The following is a 19,062-nucleotide window of genomic DNA, read 5'->3' on the forward strand; positions in this document are numbered from 1 at the left end:
AGTGTCTGAGGCCAAATTTGAAATCACGAAGATGAGTCTTCCCAATCACAAGCCCAGTGCTCTAACCATTTAGCCACCAGTTGCTCTCATATTGCATAGTTTATAGCTAATTCACATGTAACTTAATACCACCAAGTGACAGTTAAATTCCACTTACAGGTCCAAATTAATCATTTTTACATATATGTAAAACAACAAGAAATTTCTGTAAAGAGTAAGATATATGTATGACTTGTGTATATTACAGTGTTGTGAAGAGCAAATGAGATGATATGTATATATAGCACTTTGTAAACTGTAAAGTACTATATAAATATAAGACATGATCATTAATTATGATATAATATATCATAATATATTCTCTGTAGTTATCAATCATAATTACATTATTTTATGACATTATTATTGATGATAATGAAAGAATCCATAACATGATTAAATGCTATAATTAATTATATTAGAAATAAAATAATCAGCTATCATGATATATGTAATATTATCTAAATATAAATGTACCACATAAAATTAATGCAATTGTAAATATGATCATTAAGAATTATTTAAAATAACTATATAAAGGGGACCTAGCTAAACTATATGAGTGGGGGACAGATATTAAAACTAACCATTAACTATAGCAGTATTGTGACTAGTTAATATGATATGTCCATTAAAAGAAAAGCAAACCAGGCATACAAATAGGTATTAAAATAATTTTATAAATTCATGAGGCTGTATTTATTTCTGAAATTTTTAAACTTACCTTTTTTTCTACTTCTTCCATGAGCTCCACTATATCAAAAGGTAGTTCCTTCTTATAAGGAACAGGATAACGACCAATAGGCTTTTTGGATTCTTCTGGCTGAGTATCATTCAAATGGTTTGTTATTTTAGCTGTTGAAAGGGTCCCCAGTCCATTTGCCAATATTCGAGGAACGTACTAAAATAATAAGAGGGGGAGGAAAAACAAAGGTCATGTTCGTTTGATAATGAAATTTTTATTTTTTTCATTGCTTTAAATTTTTTTCTGTTAAAATTTTTAATTAATATAATTTTTCATATTTCCAAACATAGCTACTTCTACCCCCCACCCACCCATCCCTCATAACAAAAAAGAAATAAGAGGAAAAAAAAACAATTCAACAAAACCAAGTTTGACAGCACAGGCAGTGTTCCACACCCATAATCTTATACCTCCAAAAAGAAGGGAGAAAGGTTGACGTTGAAATTTAAAGAATTTTTTTCCCTCAAGAACATCTAAATATCTGGATGTAAGTAAATTTTGGTGTTTATCAATTAAAAATGTTCTTAATTTCTGCGTTTTAAGTTTTGCAAAGTGACTTAGACCATTTTATTAACTTAACATTGATAAGAGGCAAGTAAATTAAAATAACCCTGAGGTTTAACCACATACCCAGCAAATTGGAAAAAAAAATAACAAAATACAGAAATAATGCTGTAGAAAGACAAACATACTGCTTATTCTTTGTAAATTGTTCTAACCATTCTGAAAAATAATTTGCAATTATGGGAAGAGTCACTAAACTATTCATACCCTTTGTTTTAGTAATCCCATTGCTACACATAGACCTTAATCTAAAGAAAGAGAAGTCCTACATATATAAAAATATTCTTTACAATACATTTTAATGGTAACAAAACACTGGAATCTAAATGGATGCCCAATGGTTTAGGGGATGGCTAAACAAATTTATGGTTCATTAGTGTAATGGAATTCAAATTACAGGTGGAAATAGATAATAATACTGTAATGTTGAGGGACTTGAACTCTCAGAATTAGATAAATCTTAACAAAAAATAAAAAGATGTTAAGGAGGTGAATAGAATCTTAAGATAAGCTAGCATCATAAATATCTGGACAGATTGTGAATGGGAAATAGAATGAAATACACCTTTTTCTCTGTGGTACATGGTAACTTTTCAAAACTGACTACATATCAGGGCATAAAAATTTTATTGTTAAATGCAGAAAATTAGAAATGTTAAAGCATCCTTTCAGATCACAATGCAATAAAAATTATATTTAGTAAGAGACCACGGAAACAAAATTTGGGTTCAAGAAACAATAATTTCATTAAAGAGAATGACAATAATGAGACAACATATCAAAACCCATGAGATGCAACAAAAGCAGTAAGCAGAGGAAAATTTCTATCTCTAAATGCTTATATCATTAAAATAGAGAAAGAGCAGACCAATGAACTGGGTGTGCAATTAAATGAGAAAAAGAACATTTTTAAAATCCCAATTAAACACCAAATTGAAAATCTTTATTTTATTTTATTTTTGGTGGGGCAATGAGGATTAAGTGACTTGCCCAGGGGTCACACAGCTAGTAAGTGTCAAGCATCTGAGGCTGCATTTGAACTCAGTCCTCCTGAATCGAGGGCCAGTGCTTTATCCACTGCAACCACCTAGCTTCCCACTAAATCTTTAATTTTTAAGGTGAGATTAATAAAAAGAAAACCATTGATTTAATAAATAAAACTAGGAACTGGTTTTGTAGGAGAAAAACAATAATAAAATAATATGATTTAAAGAGGGAGAAGAAACCCAAATCACTAATATTAAAAATAAAAAGGATAAATATACTACTGGGTGAAGATGAATAAAAGCATCATAAGGAGTTACTTTTGCTCAATTATATGCCAATAAATGTAACAATTCAATTGAAGTGGAAGAATATTTGCAAAAAAAAAAATAAACTGCCTAGATTTTTTTTTTTGTGAGGCAATTGGAGTTAAGTGACTTGCCCAGGGTCACACAGCTAGTAAGTGTTAAGTTTTCTGAGGCCAGATTTGAACTCAGGTCCTCCTGAATCCAGGGCCGGTGCTCTATCCACTATGCCACCTAGCTGCCCCATAAACTGCCTAGATTAACAGAAAGGGAAATATAATATCTATATAAACCTATTTTAGAAAAAGAAACAAACAGGCCAAAATGAACTTCCTAAGAAAAAAGCCATCAGGACCAGATGGATTGACAAGTAAATTCTACCGAACATTTAAAGATCAACTAATTCCAATAAAATAAATTATGTGTAATAATAGGCAAAGACGGAGTCCTACCAAACTTCTTTTATGAAACAAATGTTATTGATACTTAAACCAGGACAAGCAAAAATGGAAAGAAAATTAAACTAATTTCATTAATGAATATAAATGCAAAAATCCTAAATAAAATACTATAACAATATATTACAAAGATTATACATTGTGACCAAGTGGGATTTATACCAGGAATACAAAGATGATTTAACATAAGGAAAACTATTGTCATAAATGATTATATCAACAACAAAAGGTACAAAAATCATATGATTACATCAATAGATGCAGAAAAATCTTTGATAAAACACAAACTAATTCTATTCAAAACTACTTGAAGACGGATTTTTCCTTAAAATTATAAGAAGCAGGGGGGCAGCTAGTGGCGCAGTGGATAAAGCACTGGCCCAGGATTCAGGAGGACCTGAGTTCAAATCTCACCTTAGACACTTGACACTTACTAGCTGTGTGACCTGGGCAAGTCCTTAACCCCCACTGCCAGCCCCCCCCCCAAAAAAAATTATAGGAAGCAGTTACCTAAAACCATCAGCAAGCATTATTTGTAATGGGGATGGGGATAAGCTAGGAAGCTTTCCCAATAAAATTAGGACTGAAACAAGAATGCCCATTGTCACCAATATTATTTAATATTCTGTTAGAAATGCTAGCAATACCTGTGCTCCCCCCACCCCCCAAAATGCTAGCAATAGCAATAAGAGAAGAAAAAGAAATTGAAGCAATCAGAAAGGGCAATGAAGTAATACAACTATCTCTTTTTTGTAGATGATAGGATGATATACTTGGAAAATCTATTACTATAATTTCTATGTATCACCAACAAAACCCTGCAGGAAGAGATAGTAAGAGATATCCTATTTAAAGTAACTTTAGACAATATAAAACATTTGGGAATATACCTACCAACAAACCCAGGAGCTATGTGAACATAATTACAAAACACTTTTTATAAAAATAAAGTCAGATTTAAATAATTGGAGAAGTATTAACTGTTCATGGGTAGACAGAGCCAATAAAATGAGTGCCAATTTTACCCAAACTAATCTATTTATTCAATGCAATTCCAATTAAATTACAAAAAAACCCTATTTTACTAAGGTAGAAAAATAACAGAATTCATTTGGAAGAACAAAAGGTCAAGAATATCAAAGGAATTGATGAAAAAAGTAAAGGAAGGAAGTTTAGAAGTACCAGGTCTTAAACTATACCAAAAAGCAGTAATTATCAAAACTATCTGGTAACTGGCTGAGAAACAGAAAGGTTGATCAGTACAACAGAATACTCATACAATACACAGTAGCAATCATTATAGTAACCTTGTGTTTGGTAAATTTAAAGATTTTAAGCTTTTGGGATAAGATTCATATTCAGTAAAAACTGGGAAGCTGGAAAGCAGTCTGGCATATATTAGGGCATAGACCAATATCTTACACCATTTACCTAGATACTGTCCAAATGGATACATGACCTTGATGTAAAGGAGCTATAAGAAAATCAGAAGAACATGGAACATATACTATTAGACTTATGGATAAGGGAAACAATTTATGAATAAACAAGAGATAGAGAACATTATAAGGTATAAAATGGATAGTTTCTATTACATTAAATGAAAAAGGGTTTATACAAACAAAACTACCTAGCCAAGATTAGGAGAAAAAATTGGAAGAAAAATTTTATGGACAGTTTCTTAGATAAAGATTTCATCTCAAATATATACTCTGCCAAATATATAAGAATATGAGTCATTCCCCAATTGATAAATAGTCAAAGGATATGAACAGGCAGTTTTTTGATGAAGAAATCAAAACTATGTATGTGTGTATATATACATACATACATGTGTATATATATATATATATATAATATAAAATCATGAAAAAATGCTCTAAATCATAGCTTCTTAAACTGTGGGTTATGATACCATATGGGGTCACATAACTGAATATGAGGGTTATAAAAATTTGGCAACAGTAAAAGGTTATGTATACCTATTTTACATACTTACATATGTTGGGTTGCATAAAAATTTCTCTGGCAAAAAGGGGTCACAAGTGGAAAAAGTTTAAGAAGCCCTGCTCTAAATAACCATTGATTAGAGAAATACAAATTAAAACAATTTTGAGATATCATCTTGCATTTATCAGACTGGCAAAAATGATAGAAGGGGAGAGCAACAACTGTTGGAAGGGATGTAGAAAAACTGGGACACTTATTCAACCTATTTTGGCGAGCAATCTGGAATTATGCCCAAGAGTTATAAAATTGTGTATATACCCTTTGACCTAGAAATATCACCATTAGTTCTGTTTCCCAAGGTGATTAGGGAAAAAGGAAAAGAACTTAAATGTTCTGAAATATTTAGAGCAGGTCTCTTTGTGATAGCAAAGAACTGGAAATTGAGGGGAAGTTCATCGATTGGGGAATGGCTAGACAAATTTTGGTATACAATAGTTATAGGATACTACCTGTGCTATAAGAAATGATCAGCAGGTTGAATTTAGAAAAACTTGGAAAGACTTGCACAAAACAAGGAAGAGTGAAATGAACAGAACCAAGAGTACACAGTAACAGCAGTACTATTCTAAGAACAACTTTGAACGACTAAATAATTTTGAGTTTTATAACTACAAAGGACTGATAAAGGAAGATGCTATCCACATCCAGAGAAAGAACTGGTAAATCGAAGTATGTGGGCAGCTAGGTGGCGCAGTGGATAGAGCCCGACCCTGGATTCAGGAGTACCTGAGTTCAAATCCGACCTCGGACACTTAACATTTACTAGCTGTGTGACCCTGGGCAAGTCACTTAACCCCAATTGCCTCACTAAAAATAATAATAATAACAAAAATAATAATAAATAGAAGTATGTATAGTATGGTTTTATGTGTGTATGTATATACACATACGCAGACATATCAAGTGTCTAGCCTTCTCTAGGATGTGCTGGGGAGGCAGGGAGAAAAAAAATGTAGCAGATAACAAAAATTTTAGAAGGGGGAGCAGCTAGGTGGTGCAGTGGAGAAAGCGCCGGCCCCGGATTCAGGAGGACCTGAGTTTCTGCCCTCAGACACTTGACATTTACTAGCTGGGTGACCCTGAGCAAGTCACTTAACTCTCATTGCCCCACAAAACAATAACAACTTAGAAGGAAGCACAGGAAAGTAGGTTAGCTTTGACAATGACAACTAATATTTGTCTTTATGTACTTAAATTCAAAATGAATATTTTTTAAAATTAAAAAAATATATACTTAAGGGGGGAAAAAGTCCTTTGTATCTGGCCCTTTCACCTCAGCTCATCCTGAATGCCCCTGATACTATTCTTATAGGGCTATGTCACTCTTTTTTTTTTGCATGCATATTAAGTTACCTGCTCCAGTTTCTATTTTATATACATGTCTTTGTTAAATTGGATTGAATTCCCTGTGTAGCCCTACGGATCTTTTTAGACCTTTCCCTTTCCTTGATCAATTAGATGGCCTTTGTGTCTTCTAAAAGGTTGGTGTTCCTTCCTTCCCTCTTGAGCTGACTTAGAAGTTTTAGGCCTAGAATTCTACCTGTCCTTGTTCTGATCTCTTTGAAGGATACATCAGATTATACCTCACTATTATCTCTATACCAATGATTCTCAAATCTACTTATCCAGCCCTGACCTCTCCTGCTGACCTCCAACTGCCTATTTGACATCTCAAAGGGGATGCCTCATATACAGCTTTTGTGTATGTGTGTTGCTAAGGTTCATTTTATTTTATTTTTTAAATAATTTTTTCCAATTACATGTAAAGACAATTTTAAACATTCAACTTTTAAAATTTTTGATTTCCAAATGTTCTCCCTATTTCCCTCATCTCCCCCCATACAAAGAGGATAAGCAATTTGATATAGTGGGTATGTATATATATATATATATATATATATATATATATATATATATGCATATATGTATAAAATCATGTAAAACACATTTCCACATTAGTCATGTTGTGAAAGAAGACAAAAAAACCCAAAAACCATGAAAAAAATAAAGTGAAAAATAGTAGACTCCAGCAGTTCCTTCTCTGGGTGTGGATAGCATTTTTCATTACCTCACATACATCTTAAACTCAACGAGTCCAAAACATAATTCATTATCATTTTTCCAAAACGTTCCCCTCCTCTTAAGTTTCCTATTCCTGTTGAGGGTACCACCATCCTCCCCAGTCACTCAGATTAGAAATGTAGGTGTAGGGGGCAGCTAGGTGGCGCAGTGTGAGTAGCAGCCCTGGATTCAGGAGGACCAGAGTTCAAATTTGACGTTAGACACTTGACACTTAATAGCTGTGTGACCCTGGGCAAGTCATTTAACCTCAATTGCCTCACCCCCCCCCCCACCCAAAATGTAGGTGTTGGGGCAGCTAGGTGGCTGTGTGAGCCTGTGCAATTCACTTAACACCAACTGCCTCACCAAAAAGAAAGAAAGAAACGTAGGTGTCATCCTTGACTTCTCACTCTTTCAACCTCCATATCCAATCTGTTGTCAAGGTTGATGTTACCTTAAATAAAATCTATCACATACACCCCCTTCTCTCCACCTTGGTGCAGGCCCCTCATGCTGGGACTACTGAAATAGCCTGCGGGTTTGTCTCCCTACCTTAAGTTTCACCCCAAACCAGTCTAATCTCCACTCAGCTGGCAAAATGACCTTCCTAAAAATCACTCAAAATATTATGCCTCTCCATCATCTCTAGGATCAACTACAAAATCCTGTTTGCTGTTAAAAGCCCTTCATAACCTGTCCTCTCCCTTACCTTTCCAGTCTTTTTCCTCCTTACAGCCCTCAAAGTACCCTTCAGTTCAGTAACACCGGACTCCTTGCTGTTTGTTGAACAAAACACTCAACTGTAGGCATTTACAATGACTGTCCCCCATAGCTGGAATGATCTCCCTCCTCAGCTCCAATCCTGGTTTCCTTCAAATTCCCACCTTCTCTAAGAAGGCTTTCCCTCTATTCATTATCTCCTGGTTATCTTGTTAGAACATAGTTCTTAGTGTAATGATTAGAATGATGCCACCTACTGGAGACTTGCTGTGGGAAAGCTCCGCCATGAGGAAAATGCCTCAGAGGCATTGTGGCTTTTCCTTGGCGTCAGGAAATGACTTTTACTCATGGGTGCTGTCTATCAAGGCTACCAGCCAATCAACTTGAGGAGCCTCCTATTTTCTGGGAGGAGACAGGAAGGAGGAAAGGGAGCCTACGCGGAGAGCTCTCTCTCTTTTGGGTTCCTGACTTGGTGGTGGTGGCGGCAGAGGACTTCACAGGAAATTTGAGGAAAGATAGGAATGCCAGGCTGTTGGAATTCTGTTCTCAATCTTTTTCTATTTTCCAATAAACCCTTAAAAACCTAAACTCGTTTTATCAGTGATTTTAGTCAGTTTCCCCCAAAACTGGGGGAACAGATTAGAATCCACATTTAGAATCTTAAATTACACATTAGGATGTTGTGATGACCTTGCGAGAAGCAACTGTCTTTTACCTCTATATTCCTAGCACTTCGCATAGTACCTGGCACATTGTAGGCACTTAATAAATGTTTATTGAATGACTGACTTTCCTCCTGTTACCACAAATCTTAAAATGGTTCACGCAAGGTTCTCATCATTTTAAACTCAGAAAACAATTCCTCCTTCCTGGTCAGAATATGATCTAAAAAAGAATAATCACCTTCATGGCTTCTTGTCACTTTTTTGCTGACATCATTATTATTATGTCAAATCAAGCACTTATCAGACGCCCAGAGGGAGCTTCAGCAGAATATCCAGCTGGCACTGGATCATGCCTCTCTAACTTTTCTTCATTTTTTTTCTTTCTAGTTGCTTGGAGAGTAAGAATACAAAATCATCTCTCCTTTCATTGATTCTCATCCTTTAGAAGCAGCTGGTGTTACAATGGATACAGCACTGGGCTTAGAATCAGAAAGACCTGAATTCAAATCTGACCTCACATACTTACTAGCTGTACGATCTTGGGCAAGTCACCTAACTTTCTTTTGCCTTAGTTTCCTCAACTATAAAATGGGGATGATAAGAGCTAGGGTGGTTGTGGGGATCAAATGAGATATTTGTAAAGCACTTAATGTAGTGCCTGGCACACAGTAGATGCCCTATAAATGCTTATCCCCTCCTCTTCCCCTTTTTTAGCTGATAGCCTTTAGAGCTGGAAGAGACTTTTAGAGATCAACTAATCCAGCCTCTTGTACTACTGGGGTGGAGTGGGGGGGTGGAGGAATAGAGCACCAGTCCAGAGTCAGGAAGAACTGAGTTCAAATCTGGCCTCAGACACTGTTATGGGGATAGGAAACTGGCCAGCTAAACTAAACACAAGTCTGGGGTAACTCTCCTTGAGAAGCTAGACCATAGGACAGACACACCTAAAGAAGCAAGGGAGATAAGCACCCCCTTGGACTAAGATAATTCCAGGACCACCACCCTTCCCAGTCTCCCTTGCCCCTGGGGAGATAATTCCATTAGGCATGGCTACTGCCCTGAGTGACACCAAGGGGACAGGTAAGTCCAGAAGTCAGGACCATCTCTCCTCATTCCAGCTTTCCCCATCCCCAAAGGGAACTTTCCATAGTGAGATGATCACCCCATCTGTCCCTCCACCATCTGAACTCTATAAAAGCTTTTGACTTTCTCCTGCTGCTCAAGGAAAACCCCAGACCCCTCTGGAGGTTTCCTTTCTGTAGCTCTTATTTTTTTAAATTTGTGTGTGTGTGTGTGTGTGTGTGTGTGTGTGTGTGTGTGTGTGTGGCAATGCAGGTTAAGTGACTTGCCCAGGGTCACACAGCTAGTAAGTGTCAAGTGTCTGAGGCCGGATTTGAACTCAGGTACTCCTGAACAGGGCCAGAGCTTTATCTAGTGTGCCACCTAGCTGCCCTGTAACACATTTATAATAGTTAATCTAGGGGCGGCTAGGTGGCGAAGTGGATAAAGCACCGGCCCTGGATTCAGGAGTACCTGAGTTCAAATCCGGCCTCAGACACTTGACACTTACTAGCTGTGTGACCCTGGGCAAGTCACTTAACCCCCATTGCCCCGCAAAAACAAACAAACAAACAAAAAAAAACAAAAACCCCAACAAAATAAAATAGTTAATCTATACTATATATGTATTAATTTTGTGATGTTGTCTCCATGTATTATAGTGAAGACTCAAATCTTTTGGGAGATAGTAATATGCAATTCTGTTATTTACTATGTCTTGTGGCCTTAGTGCATGTTTCATAATAAGCTGTAGCCAAAAATACTTCATCACCTAAAGTCCATAAGCTGGAGAATCTTTGGGAAGGGATAGTTTGTTTGGGGGCGATCCATAAGTCAATCAAGAGTCTGGAATTGACAAAGACTGGCTAGCCCCAGGCAATTCATTGTTCTTGTTCTCAGTAAATTTGTGGTTATCAATCTTTACTGTTGTTCAGTCTTTCAGCTCTGTGGGCCTCTTCATGACCCTGTGGACCATACTGTCCATGGGGTTTTCATGGCAAAGATACTGGAGTGGTTTGCCATTTCCTTCACTGTTGGATTAAAGCAAACAGGGGTAAAGTGACTTACCCAGGGTCCCACAGTTAGTAAGCGTGTATCACTGGAGAAATTGTTGGTGTGGTGGTCCTTATGATATAGGAGGCAAAAAAAAGGGTTAATAGAAAAACCTAAGATCCAAGCTCTAATTCAGATATTAGCTCTCAAAGGGAGTTAGATCCCAGTTAATGGATAACTTACAAGTCAGGATGCTAAGTTCTCATACCCACATAAATCAGTACCCATAACGGGAACAGAGGGAGCTAGGCCATGGAGACCTGAAGACAATAAAGGAAATGACAGCCTATAGAAATTCAGACTAGAAATAAAAGAAAAATGAATATGTTTTGAAACTAGCTATGGGAACCAGAAAGAGACATGCACAGAAAAAGCCAAATTTGTCCCTAAATTCACCTTATGAAGTGTAAACCCCCAAAACAGACCTCCACAGAAAAAGGTAGCCACCTTGGGGGTTGGCTTAGGACCCAGGAACTCCAAATAAGGATAAACCCTCCCCTGTACCTCCCCAAGGTGGAGAATATTATAATGAGACTGATAAATCAATTTATCTATACTATAAATATAACTGTCTTTTCTTTCACTATTAAAGAGATACCTTTCTTCTTCTCACAGCATTGCAATAAAACTTGAGAAACTTACTAGCTGTGTGACCCCGGGCAAGTCACTTAACCCTCATTGTCCAGCAAAAAAAAAAAAAAAAAGGTTATAGAAAGTCAATCATCAAGTGCCCATCTTCTGGAACCAAGTTCATGGTCTGGTGAGAGGGCTGAACTGGTGGGGCAGTGAGGGATGGGGGAGTCTATGGAGTATATGCAGGAGCTAAGGGGGATTTGGATGTCCTACCCCAGTGGAGAACCAGGAAGAAACCTTGAGGGGTGGCACCCCAGTTGGGGGACGGGTGCAAGCTTTCAGAGTTAACAACCAATAGCACACAAAGTTGTGCTGCTTGGTTAATTAGCAAGTTGGCCTGGGGTTATCTATGCAGACCAGAGAAAAAGGCCAAGTGAGTGAAGAAACTGCCCCTCATTAAATTATAACACCTGGGACCCCCTAAAGCTTGGGATAGTATAATCTGGAAGCAGGACCCCACACTAAGAAAGAGTTAAAAGTCAAGTAAAAGATGGGCAAGATGAGCAGGCAGAGAAAGCTGCAAACCATAGAAAACTTCTTTAGTGACAAGGAAGATGGAGGTGAACCCTCAGAAAAGGATAGCAACGTCAGGGCCCCTACATCTAAAGCTTCCAAGAAATATATGAATTGGCCTCAGGCCATACAGGCCCTCAAAAAAGACTTTGAAGAAAGTCAACTATCCTTCTAGTCACCCGGGTTTATAACTTTAGTGGCCATCTTTGATTTTCCTTGCTCCATTACCACCATATATCCAATTAAAGGCCATGTCTTAATTTATTAAGCACCTATTATCTGTAAAGCAAGTGTTAAGCTCTGTGGATACAAAGACAGACAGAAAACATCCCTGTCCTAAAGGAGCTCAGGGGTTGACAACACATAAAAAGAAGCTAAAAAGATTGTGGATGAATGAAATCAACAAAGTTAGAATTACAAGGGAAACAGTTAACTGGGAAATAATCTTTTCAGTAAGTTTCTAAAAGGAAAGTGCAAGCAAGCAATTGTAAAGGACTAAAAAATAACTATAAATTATAAAGGACCCAATGAAATAACATCTGTGAAACCACTTAGCACAGTATCTGGCACATAGTAGGTGCTATATAAATACTTATTCCTTTCTCTTTCCCCTTCACAAAGCAAAGATGAACTGTGTACATTCTAATATGGGGAGATGATACATGTGTCCCCACAGAACTGCATAAATCATCAAGGATAAAGGAAGTCTAATAAGACAGAGGACTTGGGATCAGTTTTTTTATGTTTTCATGATTTTAAAGAAGAGTGGAAAAAGAAGGGTGTGCAAGTAGAAGGCTTGTACAAACAAGAAGGGAGGGGCAGCTAGGTGGCACAGTGGATAGAGCACCGGCCCTGAAGTCGGGAGTACCGGAGGTCAAATCCGGCCTCAGACACTTAACACTTACTAGCTGTGTGACCCTGGGGAAGTCACTTAACCCCAATTGCCTCACTAAAAAAAAACAAAAACAAAAACAAAAAACCAAGAAGGGAGAGCAGGCAACACCTTAACCTCACTACCAGCTGAACTGGTGAAAGGAAGGAAGATACCTCCTCTCAACAGGGAAACAGGAAGAGGAAAAGGCAAGTAAAGAGAGAAGGTAGATTAAGAAAGGGAATAGTCTCAAACAAAACAGGGAAGAGGGATTTAAAAAGAATGAAAGGGTAAAATCCAGGGATTAGGCTCTGCTCAGGGAAAGAGATTAGGGGCAGGGAAGCTGAGATCAAGCCTAGATGTCTCCTCTCTCCCTACACTTTTCTTTATAAAGCAAGGACAGAGAAAACTGATAGACAATGAATAAGCACAAACAAACAATGAATAACCACAATTCCACAAGCAATATACTATACTCTTCCAGAGGAGGATAAGACTCAGGGTAGAGGTTAACACTTTTGTTTTCAGACAGGGCCAACACAGAAAATTTGTTTTCCTTAACTATGCCTATGGGGTGAGGATTTTGGTTTTCTTTATTTTTCAGTGTGTGTGGACAAGGGAGGAGAAGGTAGCTTTTGCCAATTAAAAACCCTAAATTTTAAAAATGAAATGATCAATCACCCCAGAGGTCACATGATAAAACATGCCAGAGGTGAGAGACTAGAGCAGCTGAATGAGACATCATTTTCAAAAATGGCCAAGAGAGGGGGCAGCTAGATGGCGCAGTGGTTAAAGCACCGGCCCTGGATTCAGGAGTACCTGAGTTCAAATCCGGCCTCAGACACTTGACACTTACTAGCTGTGTGACTCTGGGCAAGTCACTTAACCCCCATTGCCTAAAAAAAAAAAAAAAAAAATGGCCAAGAGATAAATGATCAGAGGATGTGAATATGCACTTCTCAAAAGAAATGCAAGCTATCAATCACCATATAAAAATTTATCCAAATCACTAATAACAGGAGAAATGTAAATTAAAATAACTCTAAAGCTCCACCTTAAACCATGAGCTTGACAAAAATAACAAAAAAGAAAAATGGCAATTGTAAAAAAGGAAATGAAAGGACAGATACTGATACATTGTTCATTGAGCTATGAATTCCTACAGTCGTTCTAGAAAGCAATTTGGAATTATATCTAAAAAAAATCACTAACTAAACTGACCTGACAATATCACTGCTAGGCATAGACCCCAAAGTGATCAATGAACGATCCACATGTATAAAAATATTTATAAAAAGCATTTTGGGGGGACAGCTAGGTGGTACAGTGGATAGAGCACTGGCCCTGGATTCAGGAGGACCTGAATTCAAATCTGACCTCAGACACTTAACACTGACTAGCAGTGTCACCCTGGGCAAGTCACTTAACCCTCATTGTGGGGGGGGGGCATTTTGTTGTAGTTGTAGCCAAGAACTGGAAACTTAAGGGGATACTCATTGATTAGCTTAACAAATCATGGTATATGAATGTAATGCATTTTAAGAAATTATGAAAGAAGGGGCAGCTAGGTGGTGGTGTGGATAAAGCACAGTCACTGTATTCAAATCTGGCCTCAGACACTTGACACTTACTAGCTGTGTGACCCTGAGCAAGTTACTTAACCCTCATTGCCCTTCCAAAAAAAAAGAAAGAAAGAAAGAAAAAAAAGAGATTATGAAAGGAACATGGAACAACTTATATAAACTGATTCAGAGTGAAGTGGGAAGAGTCAGGAGATTTTTACAATAACTAACTTCAAAGCAGAACAACTTTGAAAGACCTCTGAACTCTGATCAATGCATTGGCAACCTCAGTCGATCAGGAAACATGCTTCCCTCCACTTAACAGAGAGGATAGACTAGAAGTAAAGAATGAAACATAAATTTCCAGACACAGCCTATGTGTGGATTTATTTTCCTTGATCATACTTATTTGTTATGAAGAAGGGCTTTTCTGAGCAATTAATGATGCAAAAAAAAAAAAAAGAGAGAGAAAGAAAAGGGCATCAATGAAGCCCTTTTTATAAACAGAACAGAGTGAAAGGAAGTTCAGAAGGAAACAAAGATAAACAGGGCAATATTGGTAACACTGTATTAAATTTATTTTTATATATACATGAATACATGTATGTGTATCTATATCTTTTTTTAAAAAATTGAATGTTGAGCCAAGATGGCGGAGAGAAGCTAGGAACTTTCCTGAGCTTTCACGGATTTCCCTCAAAAACATTAAATCAAGCCTCTAAACAGATTCTGGAACTACAGAACCTACAAAAAGAGAGACAAAATCCTGCTACTTGAGATAATTTGGAAGACTTCAGAAAAGGTCTGTCTCCTGGTTGAAAGGGGAAGGCGGCTCAGCACGACTCGTCTCAGCTGGCAGGTCACCTCAGCAAAGCTTGGCTCAGTGGACTGCTTAACACTGTTGCAACTTGACACAGCCAAGAGTGGGGCAGCTGAGAGTGAAGCACCTGAGAGTGGGGCAGATGAAAGTGGGACAGCTGAGAGCAGTAAGAAGCTTGCAAGCGTGAACCCTGTGCCACAGGAGCAGACTTCAACTTGATAAGTTTAAAAATAGGCTACAACATGAGCAAGAAACTAAAAAAGACCCTTACTATTGACAACTTCTATGGTGAAAGGGAAGACCAAAACTCAAACTCAGGTGAGTTGATCAAAACGCCCACAAGTGAAGACTCAAGAGGGAAGATGATCTTATCTCCAGACCAAAAAGCCTTCTTTGAATAGCTCAAAAAGACTTTTAAAAACCAAATGAGAATATATAGATATAACCTATATCAGATTACCTGCAGTCTAGGGGAGGGGGGAGGGAGGGGAGGGAGGGAGAAAAATCTGAAATTGGAAAGCTTGTATAAACAAAAGTTGAGAACTATCTTTACATGTAACAGAAAAAATAAAATACCTTATACATTAAAAAAAAACAAATGAGAGAGGTAGAAGAAAAAATGGAAAAATAAATGAGAGAAATTAGAGTTACACTGCAAAAAGAAGCACAAAAAATGACTGAGGAAAACAATTCCTTGAAAAATTTGGTCAAATGGAAAAAGAAGTGCAAAAGCTTACCGTGGAAAATAAGGCCTTAAAATTAAAACTGAGCGGATAGAAGCTGATAACTCCATAAGACAACAAGAATCTGCCGAGCAGAATCAAAAGACTGAAAAAATAAAAGAAAATGTGAAATATCTCATTGGAAAAACAACTGACCTGGAAAATAGAACCAGGAGAGATAATCTGAGAATTATTGGACTACCTGAAAACCATGATTAAGAAAAGAGTCTAGACACTGTATTCCAGGAAATTATTAATGAGAATTGCCCTGAAATTGTAGAATCAGAGGATAAAATCATCAATGAAAGAATCCACCAATCACCTCCTGAAAGAGAACCCAAAAGGAACACTTCAAGGAATATTGTAGCCAAACTCCAGAATTGTCAGGTGAAGGAGAAAATACTCCAAGCAGCCAGAAAGAAACCATTTAAATACCATGGAGCCACAGTCAGGATCAACTACCAAGCAAAATTTCTGATTTATTCTAAGTCCAATGTCACAATGATGCTAGAGAGAATATATATATATATATATATATATATATATATTTTTTTTTTAGTGAGGCAATTGGGGTTAAGTGACTTGCCTAGAGTCACACAGCTAGTAAGTGTTAAGTGTCTGAGGCCGGATTTGAACTCGGGTACTCCTGACTCCAGGGCCGGTACTTTATCCACTGTGCCACCTAGCTGCCCTGAGAGAATACATTTTAAAAGGCTCCCAGAAATTAATCCTCAAGATATTTTGAAATGAGAAAGGGAGTAAAAGAAGAGGAAAAATAGGAGATGCTCAAGGAAGAACTTCTGAAAATACAAAGAGAGAGAATTCCAGCAAGGAGAAAAAAAAAAACCTAAGATTTGTCTGAAGAGAATGATGTGGATGGCCAAGGAAGCTCACCAACCAACTTAGATCTTAAAAAGAAATGTACTGAAGAAGAAAGCAAGAGTAAGTTTAAGAAAATGAATACAAGGGTGACCCAATCCTAAGGGGGGGGTGGGGAACGACACATCAAGAATACTAATGTTCAGAATAAATAGAAGGAAGCTGTTAAGGGAAGCAAAGGACAACAAAAAAAGAGTTTAGTTTTTGTTTTTTAGCTATACAAGGAGAAAAGGGAGAATCACAGAAGGGATAAGACCTTTTTTGGGAGGTTATATGGAATGAAGATTACTGACAACAGAAAGAAGAAAAGGCAGAACTACTCAATTCTTATTTCCTTTGTTTTTTTTGCCACAGAGAATGGAACTTTGCTCTGAAAATGACTGAACAAAAATTATTAACAGGGATTTCAAACATAGGATACAATAAGAGAAGATAGTAAGAGAGCACCTAGTTGCTCTTGACAAATTTTTATCACTTGGCCCAGAAGAACTATATCTTTGTGCACTAAAATAACTTCCAGATATGATTGGTGAATTAATAAAATCTGAAAGATCATGGGAAAAAAGGAGAGGCAACACAATACTAGAGGAGAAATGTCCACATTTTTTTAAAAATTGAAAAGACTAGAGTCTGCAAACTGTAAGCGAGTGAATATGACTAACTATTGAGAAATTTATTAAAGAGATAGTTCTTTGACATTTAGAGAGTCCCCCCTAGGAATCTTTGCTTGATCCTGTGCTGTTTAACTGGCACTAACTAACATAATTACTTCAAACTTCATCCTGTTCTGTTTAATTCACCAATACTATCTGTCACTGATACTTGTCAGATCACAATGGAGTAAATGCTGATTAAATTGAGTAGGGGTATTATCCTCCTGGCATGGGGATCCTGAAAATAGTTATAGGGAAATGCCAATAAGAAAACTCCCTCAACCAATGCAGACTGGCACTTGCTCTTCAATTTATAATTTGGGGAAGTTAACTGGAGACACTTAGAGGGAATAAATTACTTCCCCAAGGTCTCAAGATTAGAATGTGCCACTGGTGGGGCTTGAGCCTAGGCCTTCCTGACTATTTTTAGTCAGCTCTCTACTTACTCACTACACCATGCTGCCTCTTTATGACTTATAGCAGCTATGTAGTACAGTGGATAGGGTGCTGGATCTGGAGTAAAGCTAGACATGAGTTCAAATCTGGCCTCAGAAACTTAACTAGCTGTGTGACCTGGACAAGTCGTTTTATTTATTTAATTATTTTGCAGGGCAATGAGGGTTAAGTGACTTGCCCAGGGTCACACAGCTAGTGTCAAGTGCCTGAGGCCAGATTTGAACTCAGGTCCTCCTGAATCCAGGGCCTGTGTTTTATCCACTGTGCCACCTAACCATCCCCTGGACAAGTCATTTAACATCAGTTAGGTAGTTGTTATAACCATTTTACAGACACTGTAAAAGTATGACAGCAACTACCTCGAAGGGTTGTTGTGAGAATTATCCTGAAAATCAAATTAGATATTTATAAACCTCCTGGAGCATAGTAGACACTATATATGTTTATGCCTTTCCTATATGTGTATATGTATAAACAAATAATGCCAGTTTCATCTGAATTTTAACCCTTATGAACTGTGTGGGCAAGTCACTTCTCTGAGACTCAGTTTCCTCTATAATATAATCCCTCATATTTCAGGGCAACTATGTGGCATGGTGGATAGAGCACTGGCCCTCCAGTTGGGAGGACCTGTGTTCAAATGTCACCTCAGACACTTACTAGCTTATGTCACCACGGCCAGTCACTTAACTCCAAATGCCTTAAACATCCAAGGCCATCTCCAATCATCCTGATGTATATCTTGCCACTGGACCCAGATGGCTCTGAAGGAGACAGTGAGGCTGGTGACTTGCACAGCCCTGCCTCGCTTAAATCCAATTCACTGCAAGTCATGACATCATCCCTACGTCATGGTCCTCTTGGAGAAATTTATAAAAGGTTTGGAAAAAAAATCCTTGTAAAGAGGAAGGGGGCAATTATCATCTCTTCATTTTACCAATTATTTTTTCAGTATTACCACTTAGAGCTAGAAAGGTCGTTAGGGGTCACCTCCTCCTATCCCTGTAATATTACAGATGAAGAAACTGAGTCCTGAGAGAGGAAAATTAACTTGCCCCCAAGGTCACACGGTTAAGTACCAGCACCAAGATTCGAACCAAGAATCCGCTGAGACCCAAGCGCCGGAGACACTCAGGATCCCCCTGAAGCTTCTAAAAGTTTCACCTGGGCTGTGTGTGTGTGTGTGTGTGTGTGTGTGTGTGTGTGCGTGCGTGTTTGGGTGTGTGTTTGGGTATGAGTGTGCTGAGGCGGGTAAAGACTGCACGATGAACGCGGTGCATTCCGCTCGCA

General features: G+C 37.7%; 1 protein-coding gene across 1 annotated transcript in view; it reads right to left on the reverse strand.

Annotated features, from left to right (window-relative positions):
* Positions 1-19,062, reverse strand: part of LOC122735819 — a 32,572-nt gene that overhangs the window by 13,135 nt on the left and 375 nt on the right. The window contains exon 2 of the mRNA XM_043977616.1: positions 764-940. Within this exon, the coding sequence (XP_043833551.1) occupies positions 764-940 (177 nt within the window). The remainder of the gene's footprint in view (positions 1-763; positions 941-19,062) is intronic.

This window comes from Dromiciops gliroides, chromosome 1 (assembly GCF_019393635.1).
Source record: "Dromiciops gliroides isolate mDroGli1 chromosome 1, mDroGli1.pri, whole genome shotgun sequence".
In the NCBI taxonomy this organism is placed as follows: Eukaryota; Metazoa; Chordata; class Mammalia; order Microbiotheria; family Microbiotheriidae; genus Dromiciops; species Dromiciops gliroides.